This window comes from Fopius arisanus, unplaced genomic scaffold (genome assembly GCF_000806365.1).
Source record: "Fopius arisanus strain USDA-PBARC FA_bdor unplaced genomic scaffold, ASM80636v1 scaffold00020, whole genome shotgun sequence".
In the NCBI taxonomy this organism is placed as follows: domain Eukaryota; kingdom Metazoa; phylum Arthropoda; class Insecta; order Hymenoptera; family Braconidae; genus Fopius; species Fopius arisanus.
The window spans coordinates 971,443-988,490 of record NW_011887759.1 but is presented as its reverse complement, the minus strand read 5'-3'; the positions used below and the strand labels follow the sequence as shown (position 1 = coordinate 988,490).

Sequence of the window (17,048 nt, the reverse complement as noted above, 5' to 3'; positions counted from 1 at the left end):
CCCTCGTTCCGGCGATTGTTCTGCTCCTGAAATAATCCGGAAGTCGTTATTATTCAGCGACATCTGGAGTTTCTCGCGCGTTCTCAGCGCCACCGAAGATAGCGTCCCCGAACTATTTCCAATAAGACTCCGGGTAGGGCGAGGAATCTCCGCAACACATCACCAAAATCCACTGGGGTGGAGATAATTTTACCATAGCTGACATGTGTGTAGCCACCAATTCGATCAGCCCTTGCCACTAAACATGGTAGCAGACAGAAACACCTAATCTCGTTTGTCTCTCTGATTTCGACTAACTAATATGTCCCTTACCTTCAACCACACCGGCTTTTCTCGTGTCTTGTCACACTCTCGGTTAGATAACACCCGTGAAGGTTGGCTGGTTAGCAATGTAATTTTCGTCGAAAACTCTAGGGTAAGAGATAGATAGAGAGAGATGGAGGAAGAATGAGAGCTAGAAGGCCGGGTGAGGGAAAAATCTCTGAGCAGAAGTTTACTCGACGCGGTTGGACCACCACTTCAATCCACTGGATATAAGACACATTCCTTCCACGGAGACAGCGAAAATTAATGGAAAACATATATCAAGTACCTGTGCAAACTCGCCACCAAGTTATCACCTAAATCCGTCAACGGCCTTTCTATTTTCATTATCAAATACTCAATGTTATAATGGACACTACGTATCAGTACTGTATCTGTTATTTTATGTTTACTTTGTCTACATTTGTTACTCGGGCTCTACGTTATTGATCATTTTATTCATATACTAACAAGAAGCAGTTGCGGCTTATCGCATAACGTAATGAAAGCATAACAACTAGAAAGCTCATCATTGCTCGACGTCATTTTCACGTCCGAAAATTCTAATCAAGCGGAATATTTCCCTCAGGGGTTGATAATATATCGACGTAACTACGATTTTCCGACTGGGATGATAAAATGGAATTGATGGAGAGGGGTGTTATAATTATAATTAGTGGGGAAATATCGGTTCGTCAATTTTAGGTGGGATATAGCTTAGGAAATCATGCATATATCGGGGAATTACGTCACAATGATACGACGCCGTTGGTGGTGGGGGTTTGTGGGGTATATAAATGGATCTGCCAGGGTTAGGTGGCAGGAATGAGAGGACAAGGGCGGAGGGTTGCGGGAGACTAGTTTTTCTCAGAGAAAGGGGTTATTTCAGGCGTTCGTCATACCGTGAAATCGTCGAGTGACAACACTGGCTGCATGTTGGCAACGTACGAACCTGTGTAAAAATATGGACATTTTTTTTTATCACCCTGTCGGCGCGTCTTTTACCGTCCCTCGTGACCGGGTCATCGGAGTATTTCGTCTGTGATGTATCAAAGGGTTTGTCCTTCAACTCCTCCCCCACTTTCATTTCGATAGGTTTTTTCTCTTTAAATCGTCTCTTTTGGCTTTATTTTTGGCCACACCTTCAGCTTCGGGTAAAATTGTCCCCGGAATTATATTTTCGAGTGAATGGGAACAAATTTGTGATTTATCTTTTTGGGGCTGACCCACGGATATCGCGTTCGTCTGGTTTTATACCGCAATTTTCCGTCGAGCGAGATTGGGTCTTTTTTTTTTCACGGTTTTGCTGGATTTAATGGGGAAATATGTATATTTTTTTTACACCACAATGATTGGGGTCGATGTTGAGTCACAACGTGCAACTCTCTTTCTGCTATTCCATGGGGCGGAAGATCGAATTGCGAATTAGTGCTACAGTTTTTTTTTTGTTTTTATTTCAGGTCGGTGTGGAGTTCAGTGATTGGAGTGATTTGATCGTATGGAGTGGGTAATATTCCCTTTGGTGGCTCAGTCTATCGAGTTCACGTGGTTTACGCTATTTAGGGTACGAAGTAGAGAATTAATTGTTCGACTAGTCTGCTGACAGGTTTGTCGGAATTCCGTTGAAATCCGCGAAATTTAATAGAAAAATTTTTTTATATTTCAGAAGTCTTCGGATACGAGGTATTCAATGGAAATCATCAAAAAATCAATAAATATACTCTATTATTTCGTTATCTGACAGAATTCAAAGTATTTTAATATTTCAATTTCAAGGCATGTTTATCAATAATGATCCAAAAATATTGCTGAGTTGACTATTAAATTCCATTGATCTTGCCTTCCACAGATTCTCAAAAAAAATATTGAAGATAATTGTAATTTATTAAAGGAACAAAAACAGCGACTGACAATTCTGGATTCGAGTATTAATTCCGGGAAAGTGTTATCTGGTAAACTGTCCCCCCCCCCGCATAGCAATAACCGTTTCATTACCTTCTAACATCGAGTGCCCGGAGTATCTCATGAACATCTCCTATCCCCGACGGACGGAATGGATATGAGCCACGGGTACGGGGTCGCCGGGTTGTTCCCCCGCCACAGGCGAAAACTACCCCACTCTCCGTACCCCCACCCAAACAGTACATCCCCATTCCCCCATTCCCCCCCACAATCCCCATTACCCCCATTGGCCACCATTCCCACCCCACAATTTTCTTTTGAAAGTTCTTTACAACCCCGTAAATGCAACCGATCGGCTCTCGTTTCACTCGCCCGGTGTTATCAGCCTTGAAAGGGCCACGACATGGATAAGGTGAGGTGCGCCGTTACATTAAAGCCGAACAAGCATTAGTCAGAGGTTCCTACCTGCACAAAATAGCCCGTAAGAAAAATCATATAGGTGAGTTTGGTATAAATCGGACACCCATTAAACAAATTGATAAATTAATTATCTAGTAATTAGTGGATTAATAGACTGTCACGTGGAATTTTTAAAAAATAAAATTATTTAATTTTTAAAAATAAAATTATTTAATTTTTAAAAATAAAATTATTTAATTTTTAAAAATAAAATTATTTAATTTTTTAAAAATTATTATTAAATAATTAATTATTAATATTAAAATTATTTAATTTTTAAAAATAAAATTATTTAATTTTTAAAAATAAAATTATTTAATTTTTAAAAATAAAATTATTTAATTTTTAAAAATTGTTAATAATAATAATATTCATCGAATGGACTTGAAATGGAGTTTCTATTTCAATTGTCTGGGCTCCAACAAATTTTGTTTTCATTCCATAATTCATTACGTCGGTAGGTAATGGAAAAAATATTTTTGTCGACGTCAGCAATCTGAGATTGATTTTGATAATGATTATACGATTTTCAACAGTCTTACGCCCATCTTATACCAAGTTGAATGGAAACATGTCCTTATTACCCTGCACTCCCCTATACATATTTATCCTTCATGTTTATCCCGTGAGAGGATATATTTCACATATATGTCAACCATATGGCATCTACAATAAGCGGCAAAAAAGCGATGTGTGAAATATATGTGAAATATATTATACACTTTTGGATTTCACAGAATGTTTTTCACATTCATATTTTCCGTATTATGAAATATTTTGCGTTTATGGGACACGTATTTTTCAGTATTTCAAGAAAATAAATTGCAAATATATGACAAATATATATGCAAATATGTGACGTATATGCCCAAACAAGGTAAATATATATTGAACGCATATATTCGATTTCATGTAGACAAACGGCTCGATTTTTTTTATCTGACTCCCGTAAAATTCTAGTAATTACTCTTTCCAAAATGATGGTAATTTTTTCAATTCCCTTATTATTGTCACGTCATAATAATCTATTAGCTTCCTCTTGTACGAATTTCATAAATCTGATTATTTTCCCCCATCGATTCGTTAATTATAATGACAAAGTAAGGCCTTCAAATGTGATAATGGTTTCTGTAAGTACAACGAAATACAATGGATTTTTTCGTCGGAATAAAAGTTGAATGATGAGTCGATTTGAGGAGGAAAAAAAAGGTGATAAAAAAAATCCAATCACCTCATCCCGACAGTATGAAATCACGTACGAACAAGAGGAACACGGGCTGAGGTAGATGGAAGTAGTCGAGATGGTTGAGGATTGGCTGAGGTAGAGAACCGAGATAGAATTTAAATCTCTTAAGGAGAATCCTGTGAGTCGGGGAACGCGAGGAATTGCCCGGAGGACTAGACTCCCGTGACTCTTCTTGTATTCGAGTCAATTGTCTTAATAATTTTCAGCATTGGAGTATTCCGTGGGACGAAGGAGCGCACGATCTATCGAAATCATTGCACACTGCGTTAATTCTCTAATGAAAAACATCAAACTCTCGCTGAGAATCAGACGAATGATAAATCATTTGTTATAATTTATATAATCCATTAACTTGGTGATTATTTACAACAGTGTGCACTGTTTGGGATCGATCGATTGTTCCACGGCTCACGACACGATCGCTCCTCATGTCAGGCCGAATTAAAAAAATGGTCAAAATTTATAACGATTATAAGAATCCATACAAGCATCAACGATAATGTCTCATTATTCACTTATTTATCAATGTAAATTTTGAGTCGAACGAGCAAATCGTGCGTCACTCGCTAGTCAGCCCGCTCGATCAATCGAAATCGCTGCACACTGTCGTTGATACGAAATGCATTATCCTCAAGAATTACGTAAAAATTGAATAATTTTAATATACCCTTGAAAATATCAAAAATACGTGAACAACATATGTTGGGTTAATTGAGCTAAATAAATGTGCCCACCGTGTTAGTCTCATACGCACGGTTGTCATTACGATGGTGCCTAAATCAACGATAATGTTTGGAAAAATAAAATAATCGAAAAAGAAAAAAAAAACAGAAAATTGGTGGCAACAGTATGCAGTGTTTAGGATCGATCGATTGTTCCAGTACTCGCGAGGATCGAATTGTAAAAGTCCTCATAATCAGGCAACTCCCGCCACGACTGACGCATCATTCAATTGACACATTAGCATTTGTGGAAATAATTGATATTAAATTAAAGCCATGGCACCCGACAGACAGCTGTCACACCCATCTGTGTGAGTGGATGATAGTAAAAGTGCTTATCAACAATTGAATTTCTTTTCTCTTGATTGTAGAGAAAAGTGTGTCGAATAATCACAGTGTCAGCGTGTAAGTATTGAACAATGGTTTGTTGTTTGAGGTATTAAAAAAATGGCTTTTTATTTTGGGCCGGGTGATTCATGTTTTTGAACTGTGGGCCCAGTTATTACTTACCAAGGAGTGAGGCGAAGACCATGACGAAACACGTGCCCAGGTAGACGTCGATTGACTTGACGTAGGAGATTTTGGGGAGGGCCGCGTTTGTCGAGGACATGAGGGTTGTCATGGTGAGCACAGTGGTTACTCCGAGGGCTACCCGAGCGGGGGTTGCGTTTCGGTTTAGCCAAAAGCTCACCCATGAGATTATCACGATTAATCCCGAGGGTATGTAGATTTGGATCAGGTAGTATCCCATCGATCTCACAAACTGGATTTCACACGCTAGCCGAGAATAATTTCCTGCAATTCAAAAGAAAGCAAAACATATTGCATACCGTGAGTATCATTGTCATCCAAAGCAACACCTATTTTTACATCATTTTTCATTTCTCATCAACATCGTTATTATTTTCATTTTCTTTCATTTTCATTTTTTTTTTCTCTCTCGATGCGAGAGGCGGAAACTCGTGGCTGAGACGGCTCATAATTCCCAGCTGAAAAAACAAGCTTTAATTTTTATTTTTAATCCATTAAAACGTGCAATTATTGAGGGGAATGAAGTGGATTGAAGGGGGATTGAAGGGGGATTGGGAGAGGGTGATGGGCGATGGGGGAAGGGGAAAGGAGGAAAGAGGTCTTATACGAGCCATCTACCTCGCGGCTTTACGACCCAACCTAGCCGAGATACGTCCTTTTCCCTGTATGGCAAACACAATAACCGAACAAACCCTCACCCTCACCTTCATCCGGTAGCTCGGTGGAGCTCGGTGGAGCTCGGTGGAGCTCTACAGGGTCTTAAAACACGAAACTTGCACACTTTGCACCGGTGGGTGGGTAGGGTAAAAGCACTTGGAGCTCGGTGGAAAGGGATTTGGTGCATCGTATACTCAGGGAGATCGGCTGCAACCCGGTAATAACCTGGTTGGGCTCTATACCGAGGTGGCTATTGCCCGCTGACTCTCACCCGGTGTATTCACCGTATCTTTCTCCACTGTCTTGGGTTATATACCCTCCAGAGACCTACACCGAAACTGATCCAGTCGAGTTTAACGTGAAATAACTTGGCTGGCAAAGTCGTAAAGCCTGTTTACCCGCGTAAAACTTGGCTTTTACGAATCGCCTGGCGATTTTCTCTCTTTCACTCGCGGACCCTACCTCTCAGTCTTTTCAATATTTTTTATTTTCTTTTTTTTTTAAACCGAGTTTCAGGACTGGGATATAACCATATTCCTCGGTGCACTCTCGCCCGTAAATACCTTTTGTTGGCCTGTTGTGGTTTTTTTTCTCCATTTTGCGTTTCGCAGAGCTCCTGGTCTGCTATTTCGATTCTTGGCAGATGTAATTTTTTCCCTTTTCAAATTTCTCCCTCTCCCCGCTGTTCTCACTTCACCAGCTTTTCTCTGACGTCATTACTCTCAAAAATGATTTCACAGCGAAGGCTTGAATATTTTTTCAACCCCTCGTACGACTGGAGGGTTTTTTTTTCGAGTAAATGCAAATAAAGAAAAGCAGAGAAATGTGTCTGGGTAACGTCAAAGAGAATGAAGTTGCATATTCGCGGGAGAGCTTTTTCCTCGTGTTTTGTGTATTGTGTGCTGTCTCTGTTGAACCCAGTGTCTCATGAGTTGAAGTTTTCCTCGTTTTTCCTACTCTCACAGCAGTTGACAGTCCATAGTCTTGTCCTTGTTAATTCGGAAGGAGGCGCGCTTGACCTACCTCTGCACCGAGTTCAAGTCACAATTTCTCCTCTATTTTTCCTCACTGCCCGCTTATACTAGTATACTTTCATTTGTTTTAGGTTATTCTGGTACTCTCTGACCTTCTTCAATCTACATTTTTTACATTACGAGATGTGATGATGGGATGGGGTGGATAATGAAATTATTCAATATTTGCTGAAACTCTCGGTATTACTCTCATTTTGGCTGGGATTCGCGTGATTCAGGGGTTCGCGCCACCCACTTCTCCCCTGGGTGCTTCCAACTTGAAAAATCCCCAATCCTACATTTATTAATTGTGCAAGGAGAGAAAATCCGACGCCAACTTTTTTCTTAACTTTTCCGGAGTTTTCTTCATAAAAATATTGCTCTACCTTTCTTATTTTTTGTGGCCTTTTCTTCAGAAAAATGTTGATGTGTTTTCTTGATAAGCACTTTTCTGCAATATCTTTATAACGCGCATAAGCACAGAGTAGTTACGTTTCTCGCGTACATCCTTTCTGTCTTGTTCCATGCCCTCATTTTCTTTTGTCCATTCTCCCTGACTGGATTTCCCTCATAACCATCCCCTTGTCATCCATCTCATCCAGTCCGGTTTCGTCGCTCTCTTCTTCGTCGCCTTTACACCAGATTTTTTTTTACAACTCAAAGAAAAATTGCATCGATCAATTTTCCGACTGCGTATAGCACAGCATGCGGGCTAGTCCCTGAAGGCCGTTGAAGTCCCGCACATTCTGATCTCGATTTCAGTACAGTACTCTCTACTCTTCGTCATCCATTTTTTTACCAGCTCCCGTCTTTTCGTTGGAAGTGAGTTGAGAGGGAAGATAGTGGCCGATGGATTGGACTGGAGACGACCGCCTCAACCGCCATCCATTCTCCTTCAGTTTTCCTCGGTATTTTCGATAATCCCCCATTCGGGGTGAATAATTCTCCCTCAATTTTCATCCTCGAATTATCGTCCATTACAATTCATCTCTCAACTCTTGTCACCTCATTATTTCCATCCTTTTCCACTCATTTCCATTCTGCCCAGAGGTAATGAGACTAAACATCTGAATCCTCTCTGCTGTTACATCGTCTACGTTGCGTTCTACGATGAAATGAAAAAAACGTGCGGTCCGCGTTTCACCTTTTGCATTTTCCACTCCGCAAAATTCCCTCACACCAAGTCCTTACTTTCTCCCCCGAGGTCGATAGAGCGGATTGCTGGAGAAAACCTTTTCAAACAGCACCAGCGCTCTCCTCTCTTTATGTCCCGTAGCCTTTGGTATCCCTGATCTCATTGAGCGTCGATGCAAGAGTTGCTGACGACTACTGCAATTCTGACACGTAACAGAGAAGAAAATTCTTGTGATGAGGTTTTCCTTTCATTTTTATTATGAATCCCTCTGTTTCTCTTTCGTCGGCTGAATGAAACGGTTCATCATTCCCTTTATTAAAAAAATAATAATAATTTCTCAAGGTGCACGAAGGACATCTGAGTTGTTGGTTGCTATGCCTCACGGGGTGACAAGATGCCATTGTGCAACGCCTGGTGGTGGTCTCAAGTCAATGAAAAAAACCTGGTGACAATGTAGAGAGTCCACACTCATCGTGAAGATGAAGGAGTCGAGGACGAGGGGATGAGGCTCGAGTGTGTGAGCGAAGAGATCTCTCTTTCATATTCAACCGGAATCATTAAACATTGAGGTACGGGGTCAGGGCCTCTGCAAAGTGCACCGAGTAATTCCAATTAACCTTCAGACAAAAAAAATGTATGACCAGACTCAACGCATTGCGCATTCCATTCGTTCATTGAACGTTATTCTTCCCTTTTTGTCCACGGGCCGGAATAATCCTGCTCCAGGGGTTGTTTACACCGTGCACCGAGAGATCACTTGCAAACAGTAAATGGAAGGGTAATTCACCCCCAGAAATGAACTGAGCAAATCCAATATCGAACGGCAAGACCTGGTGGTATCACATTTTATGCTTAGTCAGGGGAATTTTTATTTAGGAGGAAATGAAAATCACTGTCTTCAATCCCCAAAGAAATAGTTCTCCGGAATCTAGGAACTTCTTTTTTATCATCGTGAAAGTTCTTTTCTCTGGGTACTGGAGATTTAAGCTTAATTGAAAATTCAGGGAAACAGTAAAGTTTCTGCGTTATTTTGACGTGAAACTATTTGAATTTAGACAAACTCTATCAGAATTTTCCCACTAATACTAAAATTGCTATGAAGCTATTTATGGAGTTTCAATATGCCAAAACAGTGTAGACTGGAATTTATTGTACTAGGACCGTCAAATGTATTACGCCTCTGGCTAAAATTTTTCTGTCGGAAGATTAATTTGAACTTTATATAACATTTTTGAATTTATATAATTTTTAAATTTACGTGAATCTCCGTTATTCAAATAGTAAATAACGTAAATAATAAATATAAATACTGCCAATAATTTATACACCGATGAAATAATTTATATAAATATAAATATGCTCCGGGGTATTTTATTTTCCCTTTCTCCAACTCATCGGGTGATTTTCAACATTCAATGAAATTCTGATAATTTTTTTCCAAAACGCAAAATAAATCAAATTCAAAAAATTAAAAATTATCATTCACCCCTTCAAGATAAATGTGAACTTTCACAAAGTATTTAACTTGAAAGTCATAATTGAACACTGAAAATTCATTGGAACATAAACATGAAATCAGAAATAATCCGACAGGTAATCACGCGGATTTATCCCACCGGAAGTTGCATCGCGTGAAAGAGTAAAAAATCCACCTCACAATCAATTAATAACTCCCCCTGAGGAACGAATATATTTCTGTTTGCGGTAAAGAGAGTAAAAAAATCTCCCTTAACTCAACGAGAAAATGTTTTTCCCAGAGGGATCCGGTGGGGATGGGAACGAGTGGGCGAAGATGTGGTGGTGGTGGTTGAAGTAGTGAAATACACCAGGAGAGGCTTTTCAAAGAGGCGCTCGTGCGGGTTATGTGTACGCTCGATTGCCGTCAACATTGCCTAGTCCCTCATCCCACCCTTTCCTCCCTCTTTTAATTACCGAGGCTTTGATTGCACCAGGAGAACTACCGATAGGTTATAAACCGAGGAGAGCCGCGTGATGACACAGCCCTTGACCGGCAAATGAACCCAAAAAAAGTTATATTACCTTATCAGGTTAGTGGTCAGTAAATGTCATTTTTAACGAAGATGATATTTACTGGCCGACCCGGGACCAAGGTCTGTGTACACAGCCGTTAAAAACGACATTTATGAACTTGAGTGTTGCCGTATTTTGTTATATCAGGGCGAACGCGCACTACAGCCTGTTGTAATTATAAAATCCCCTCATATTAAAAGAGCAATTAGTTATTTATTTGTTTTAAACTTCCATTAATCGATCCTTGGTCAATGACTATTTTCTACTGAAAAATTGAATATCATTATAATTTGAGCTAAAGACATTTATTTTCCGTGTTTAACTAGTTGAATGGAGAAATGAATCGGACGGGTTGTGTGTACCCTGGACTCAGTGGCAATGAGTCGAGCATCGAGAGGTAGGGAAAGAGGTTTCAGGAGAGATTGAGGCGGGTAATTCAACTTCCGGAGGCTTCTGCGGGTCAGTCGGTGTGATCCGAGTCGTAATTAAAGGCTTCATCAAACTAAGTAGAAGTCCAGTAGCATCAAGCCCTCTTTCCCATTGCTGTCCTCTCTCTACTCGTTACATGGTGAATCCTCTTCTTCGGGTTTAATACTCCGCATATCCGCTCGACATATTCCTACTTACCCGGGAGAGGGTCCCGGTCAATATGATCCCGTGTCGTTGACAGCCATTCGAGAATTACAAGGATTACCATTAATTGAAGGGGAGGGGAATTATTTCACTGCTTCTGAAGGAAACTTTTACAATTATGATTAGGGTAGAGGAGACAAGAGAGGTAAAATTAAAAGAGAAAAATGAGGGGGTAATGAGTTCTTGGAGTGGTGGCTGGGGATGATTATCTCGGTCCGGGCGGGAAGCCATTTAGGAACGGGGAAAATGTCTGAGTGTACAAGACTGGCATTTGGATTTTTAATTTTAGCTTTTGCTCTAGCAATTTGGAAAAATGGTGGACCAGTGTTTTTTACTCAATTAATTAAAATTATCAATCAATTAATCAATTAAAGGTAATTGAACTGTAATTCGCGATGATTCCAATGATTAAGTTATAGTTACTTTAACAGGATGTATTATTGACGATCTATTGCTTCTCATCTTTTTGCATGATTTTTTGCGATTAATGATTTTTTCATTAGATTGATGCAAACAAATAAACATTTTCTACGTGAGGTATTGCACATGATGTCAGTTGGCCAAAAACTACTTTCGCTCAATTTTTTGCTTGAATTTGTTTCAGAAGAGGTGCAAAAGCGTCCAGAATCGGAGATGAAGATATCAAATTTTTTTGTTTAAAAATCACACAACATAGAAAATTGTAGGTGTTTCGAGAATATGCAATTATTTATAACATTATAACTGCAAGAATTTTATTTGAAAATATGGAAGTGAGAGAAACTCTTGAAGCTCCTTTGCCAGGCTTTAATCATTACCCATCCGAAGAGAAACACAAAATGGAGTCGCGTGCTCTCCCACGCATATCACGAACATTTCCATTTCAAATATAGGATGAGTTATTGAGTCATACACGCCTGCGGAGGCGGTGGATGAGATTCACCATTCGGAGGATCGAATGTTCTTTCATACATAACAGTCGGCGTGTCGTGACCAGCATCGAATGCATCGGTGCCCTCACCTCATTCATGAATACCCTTCGATACCCAGTGGTGAAAGGACTCCGGGGCGTTCAGCGGATATCACCTGGATATGTGTATAACGCGCCTGCATTGCCAGCAAACGGCTCGACCCTATTGCCCCAATGTACATGGGCTTTGCATTGAGTATCAGAGAGGAAGAGAGAAGGGTTGAAGAGGACAGGGAGTGATCTGATGGAGAGAACGACTGAGAGGTTAGATGGACGTAGGCATGCGAATATGACGCATTCAGCGAGGAATGGATATCAAGGTGATATTGAGATTCTGGTCAAGCGATATGGATACAGATGGATAGATATGCATTCAATCAGTGTACGATGTGCAGAGGGAATGGCAGTATAAGATAACGAGAGGATAGTCTCTCATCCAAGTGCTTCATCGACTTGGATGTTGTGTTCAACATCGTGGTATAGATATCTGAGAGAAAACCACTTTTGCCTGCCGATATTTGTCACTATTTCACAGAAATCCATTGAAAGTGGGGGTGAGGGTGCTCCAGGCTGTTTGCTCGTCGTTTTCAGAGTGAGGATAATTGCAAAAAGACGTTGTGATCGGGTAGAATTGTGACGAGGAAGATGTAATGAGGGAGGTTTTTTTTTTTATTTATTTGAGAATCGATGGTATCTGCCGGTGGCGGGTATCGGTGTTGTCTCGGGGGCTTGGCCCAGCTATCATCCACTGATAAACTCATCAATTTCAGAGGCCGGAAATTTCATGTTTCCGGGTAACACCTATTCCGTCAAGTATAAACCGAAATAGTGGGATAGAGGAAATTGTAAAGTTGAGATGGCGGTGATTCGGAGGGTTGGGGCTGGGCAGCGCTTGATGGTTCGGGGGAGTTTGACGTCTCTGTTCCCTCTGTTGTCCGTCAATTTGGGATGTGGTTTGGGGAGGGAGAGATTGAGAGTGAGACTTTTATGAGACTGGGACAATTAATCCGCTGATGGAGTTTTTTTTTTTTTTGGTAATTTATCATACATTACCGGTGGTCAAACTAATCTCCATTGCTCGCTGTCGATGGCCGAGGACCTTGAACTGAGGCAGGGAGACCTCGTTGCTGACACCGACGCTGTTGGGACCCTCGTTCCACTTGTACCGGATGTCTCTCATCGTGTATCCGACTGAAAATAGAGAGAGACCCCCCTTTGCGGTTGGTACATACCTTTCTGGACACACCCGGCACATTAGCGCGTCGCAGGCTCCGAGGGGGCCTCCACGACTTACCTTTCAAATTTTTTTCTATCTTACATTTTAATTCCTACATTTTTCCCTCCTGCTACTTGAAATGTTCTGACTTTTATCTCGATGCTAAAGGAATTTTTGATATTGTTCTATGGAATGTCACCCGTTGTGCAGCCAAGTGCCAAAATTTGTAATGGAGACGCACCGGTGCTTGAATCCGAGGAACTGTTGGGGGAATTATCTCCATTCTCAGCGAATTGAGAAGGAAAAAGAATGAAGACGGAGAAAAATTTGCTGAAGCACCGGAAAACGTCGTGAGAGATCCGCGGAGCTTCCCGGTTTTTCGTGGAATGACGGAATTTACGGTCGAGAGATTATTTTCCGAAGCTCCACGGACGGAAATTCGCGTGTGTGCGCAAGAGAAGTAGAAAAAAAATTTATATATCCGCGAAGGTGGATGATATCTCAGTGGTGCAATGGTGCGAAAAATAAAACACTGTTCAATTCTCGTGTACATATCGGTGAAGGCAATCAGAAGGACCGAAGTCCGCAATTTCATCTCTTTCCCTCTCTATCTCTCATTTTGCTCCATCGGCTCATTCTCATTCTTTCGTCGGCATTTTTTATCCGTACCACTTGTCTTTATTTTTTGTCACATGCTCTCCATTCCCCCGTTTATTTTTTCTCTGTTGTGGGGCTTTGGAGGCGAGAGTCGACACAGGATGGACGTCATAAAGAGAGAGGAGAATGTCTCTCGCAGTTTTGTTCTTTCTCTTTTCAATATCAACTCCTTCAACTTTTGCATTCTCTTTATGCATTTTATTTTATTTTTTTTTTTGCTTATATGTACCTGTGGTTAGGCCTATGGTTCTCTCTCGCTGTCTGTGACCGAGCACGCGAAACTGCGGCAATTCCACTTCACTCGCGATGCTGACAGATTTTGAGCCGTCGTGCCATTTGTACCGAATATCGCGCATTGTGTATCCAACTGCCGAGAGAACAAAAAAAAATCTCCACTCTAACGTACAGTAAGACATTTATGGGTGAGGATACAGAGGGCGGATCAATTGTTCGATATTTATAGGGTCCACACGGAGAGAAAAATAGAAGATTAATTTTCCGTGACTGGTTTTATTCATGTGCAAAACGACTGATTTTTACGAAAAAAAAAGGTTAAACTTTTGCTCCATTCGATTCAAATCTCGCGGGATTGCGTTGTACTCAGTCCTCCTGAGCTCTCGGGATACTAAATCAGTGGATATTGCAGTTTTTACTTTTTTCACACTGAAATTTATCCCGCGATTTCAATGGAAATATTATTTCGTTTTTTTTCTCCGTGCAGGGGGGCTACATTAATGCGGGATTACGTCAAAAAACATTTCTATGAATTTATTGAGGTTTTATAAACAATTTGGTAATCAGTATAAATCCTTCTTACAATTTTTTAGAGAAACTGAATTTATTTACTGAATAATACCATCACCGAGTGGAATTAAGGAAAAATAATGGGGTTCACATACCAGTGATCTACTCAAGCGCAAAAAATTCCCAATTTCATATTCCTTGAAGTTACCGGCAAAAAAATGTATTTGCCTCGGTTATCGCGAGAAAAATTAGGTGGACATATCAATATACTGATTAACAAAAATTCATAGAGTGAATGTTTGTATTTACGGTGTGGGCTGTTTGTTCCACATTGAAAGTAACACAAAAGATGCTGAAGATTTCGATCTTGAATACGTCATGTGATAAAATATCTCGAGTGTGACTATAAATATGAAGATCCGTCTGGTGTTTACTGATGATAATTCTTTGGTGTTACAGTCGATATGAAATAACATTCCTCCGTGGCAATCAACACAGTGGCCGATAATAATAAAGAAGGGGTGGGGCTTGGGGCAGTTATGAGGGATCTTTGAGAAGAGGGTGAATAGGGGGAAGAGAGTGGTTGCAAAATCGTTACATCGCATTCCAGGATTTCAAATGGCATTCGCCCGCCGGGCACCTGCATAGCGAGCATTTGTCAGATTCTGGATTAAGTAATCTCGAGTATTCCTGATTAAGTCCCCCGGGGCTCGTGTAGCTAGTCGGAGGTCTCATCTTACTATGAGATATACTCGAGAATTTATATTTCCATTAGAACTCTCATTAGTTGAAGAAGTTGAAGAAATATTGATGAAGCCAATAATCACACGGAAAAAAAAATATATATCTAGAAATATATGTCAATTGAAGATATATCCGAAATATAAGTTGGATATATTTAAAATATAATTGCAGCGAAAAAACGATAAAAAATCTCAGTTATAGTTTTTGGATTATGTATTTTTTCTTTAATTTTATTATTGATTTTTCATTAAGTAAGATGATTGACAGAATTTCAGAAATTATAGCCAAGAGTCTTGATGAAAATATCATATTTTAGATTAAAATTCTGTAAAATATTTCAATGTTTAATGAATTTATATAATTTCGCGGTAGAATTTCACAGCGAATTCGGTAGACGTTGAGGGCCTTCCACGATTACTGAAACACGAGAGTAATTTTCAAGAGCTTCCTCTCATCATGTGCACTGCACCCTTATAATTGACGTAATAAAATAATTGTAAAACATTCGCTAATCTGGGGTCAAGTGGGACTTGAACGGAAGCTCCAACGTTCAACCACGAATTTGTAAGAGGATTACCAAAAGAAAAACGGAAGTACTTCAATAATCTGAAAAAAAAAAACGGCCTAATCCATTACGAACATCTATCCTAAAAGTACACAACTAAATTAATAAAAAAAACGTCCAAAAAAACCATAAATATATTTATATATTGCTCCCGTTGGGCTTAATTGGAAAAAAAAAATAAAAAATGAAAAATATTTGATTCAAGTGTTTTTGAATGGAGGGGAAATGAACGACTAATCGATCATCACATATGTCTCACTTGAAATATGGGTTGAAAAAAGTATTGAATCAATAGCTCATTATGCAAATGCCGGCTATTTGGTAGATTGGATAACTGAATATCTCAAAATTCCTGGAAAATGGAGGAAGGTGAAATGGGGGAGAGAGGAGAAATGGGGAGTGGGTGTATCATGCTAGGATTAACGCGTTTGCCATCGGATCCATCAATTGAATAGCTGAGCATACCGAATTTATTGCGTGTCCACTGAGCACCGATTAAACGCGTAAAACTTGTTTTTACTCCCGAATAGAATGACCAGAGAATTCACTTAACCTCGGTATAAATGCGATATACTCCGCTACGAACAGTTATGCTATTCCCAGGGAAAACAGCGAAATCGTGCAGCAACTGAATTCCACGTCGGAGGGAAAATAATGGAGAATAATGGAGAATAATGGGAAATAATCGGGAATAATAACATAATTTCCACCAACAACAAAATAACTCCTTGACATATGTAATACGACAGCAAAGGAATAAATACAACCGTGAGGGGTTCAAGTTGAAATACATTGGTGATAAATTCACGTATGTAGCGAGAGGGATTTGGCTGAAGGTTTATCTGTGGTCAAGGACGACAAATACGAAGAGCATTAAATCCAAGAAGGAGAAAATTTATGTAAAAATGTATAGAATTTTGAGACACTGAGAAAGAAATGTTTCGTGCAGGCGTGCGGCCAGTGATTACAGCAGTCCAACAAGCGTACATAATAGCTCCGAGGGATTTTCTTCGGGTGGAAGACTCAATTATCCCAACGACTCGCTTACGGCCCGGAGAAACAGTTGGAAAAAACAGCGGTTAAAAAAAAAGTAAAACGAATGGGAATGAACGAGAATGCATGGATCAGTTTGCACACGAAACCACTTTGAACGGCAATCGTAAATGCATCATTCCTCGCACATTTCCAATTTCCAAAAGCAATTCTTTCTCCGGGGCCGCGGGTCATGGTGCACATGCAAAATATCATAATCACTTTACCATAAATTAATTACAGATTTTCAAATGTTTGGACAGGAAAATGTGTTGTATTTTGTCCCCCTCTTTCGAAAATGCCATTGTACGTCGATAAATTGATGGAATTAAGGGCTTGCTGTGACACAGAGAGGAAAAATGAATTTTTTTTTTCATTTTCTCGTTCGAGTAGTGAAGTTCTATATCGATGGTAACTGAAACGGTGGCTCGACACTATTTCTCTCCGGTTTTTGGTCTATCTCAGTTCGTTCCCGATGTTTTGACGTTATTGCATCTGCTCCGTTGTCG

The 17,048-nt window shown here is 40.0% G+C and overlaps 1 protein-coding gene across 3 annotated transcripts in view; it reads right to left on the bottom strand.

Annotated features, from left to right (window-relative positions):
• Rdl (Resistant to dieldrin) overlaps positions 1–17,048 on the bottom strand; it is a 96,515-nt gene that overhangs the window by 7,677 nt on the left and 71,790 nt on the right. For all 3 annotated transcript variants that reach the window (XM_011301113.1, XM_011301114.1, XM_011301115.1), the window contains exons 7-8: positions 12,635–12,772; positions 5,143–5,427 (exon numbers count right to left, since the gene is read on the bottom strand). In XM_011301113.1, coding sequence (XP_011299415.1) covers positions 5,143–5,427; positions 12,635–12,772 — 423 coding nt within the window. The remainder of the gene's footprint in view (positions 1–5,142; positions 5,428–12,634; positions 12,773–17,048) is intronic.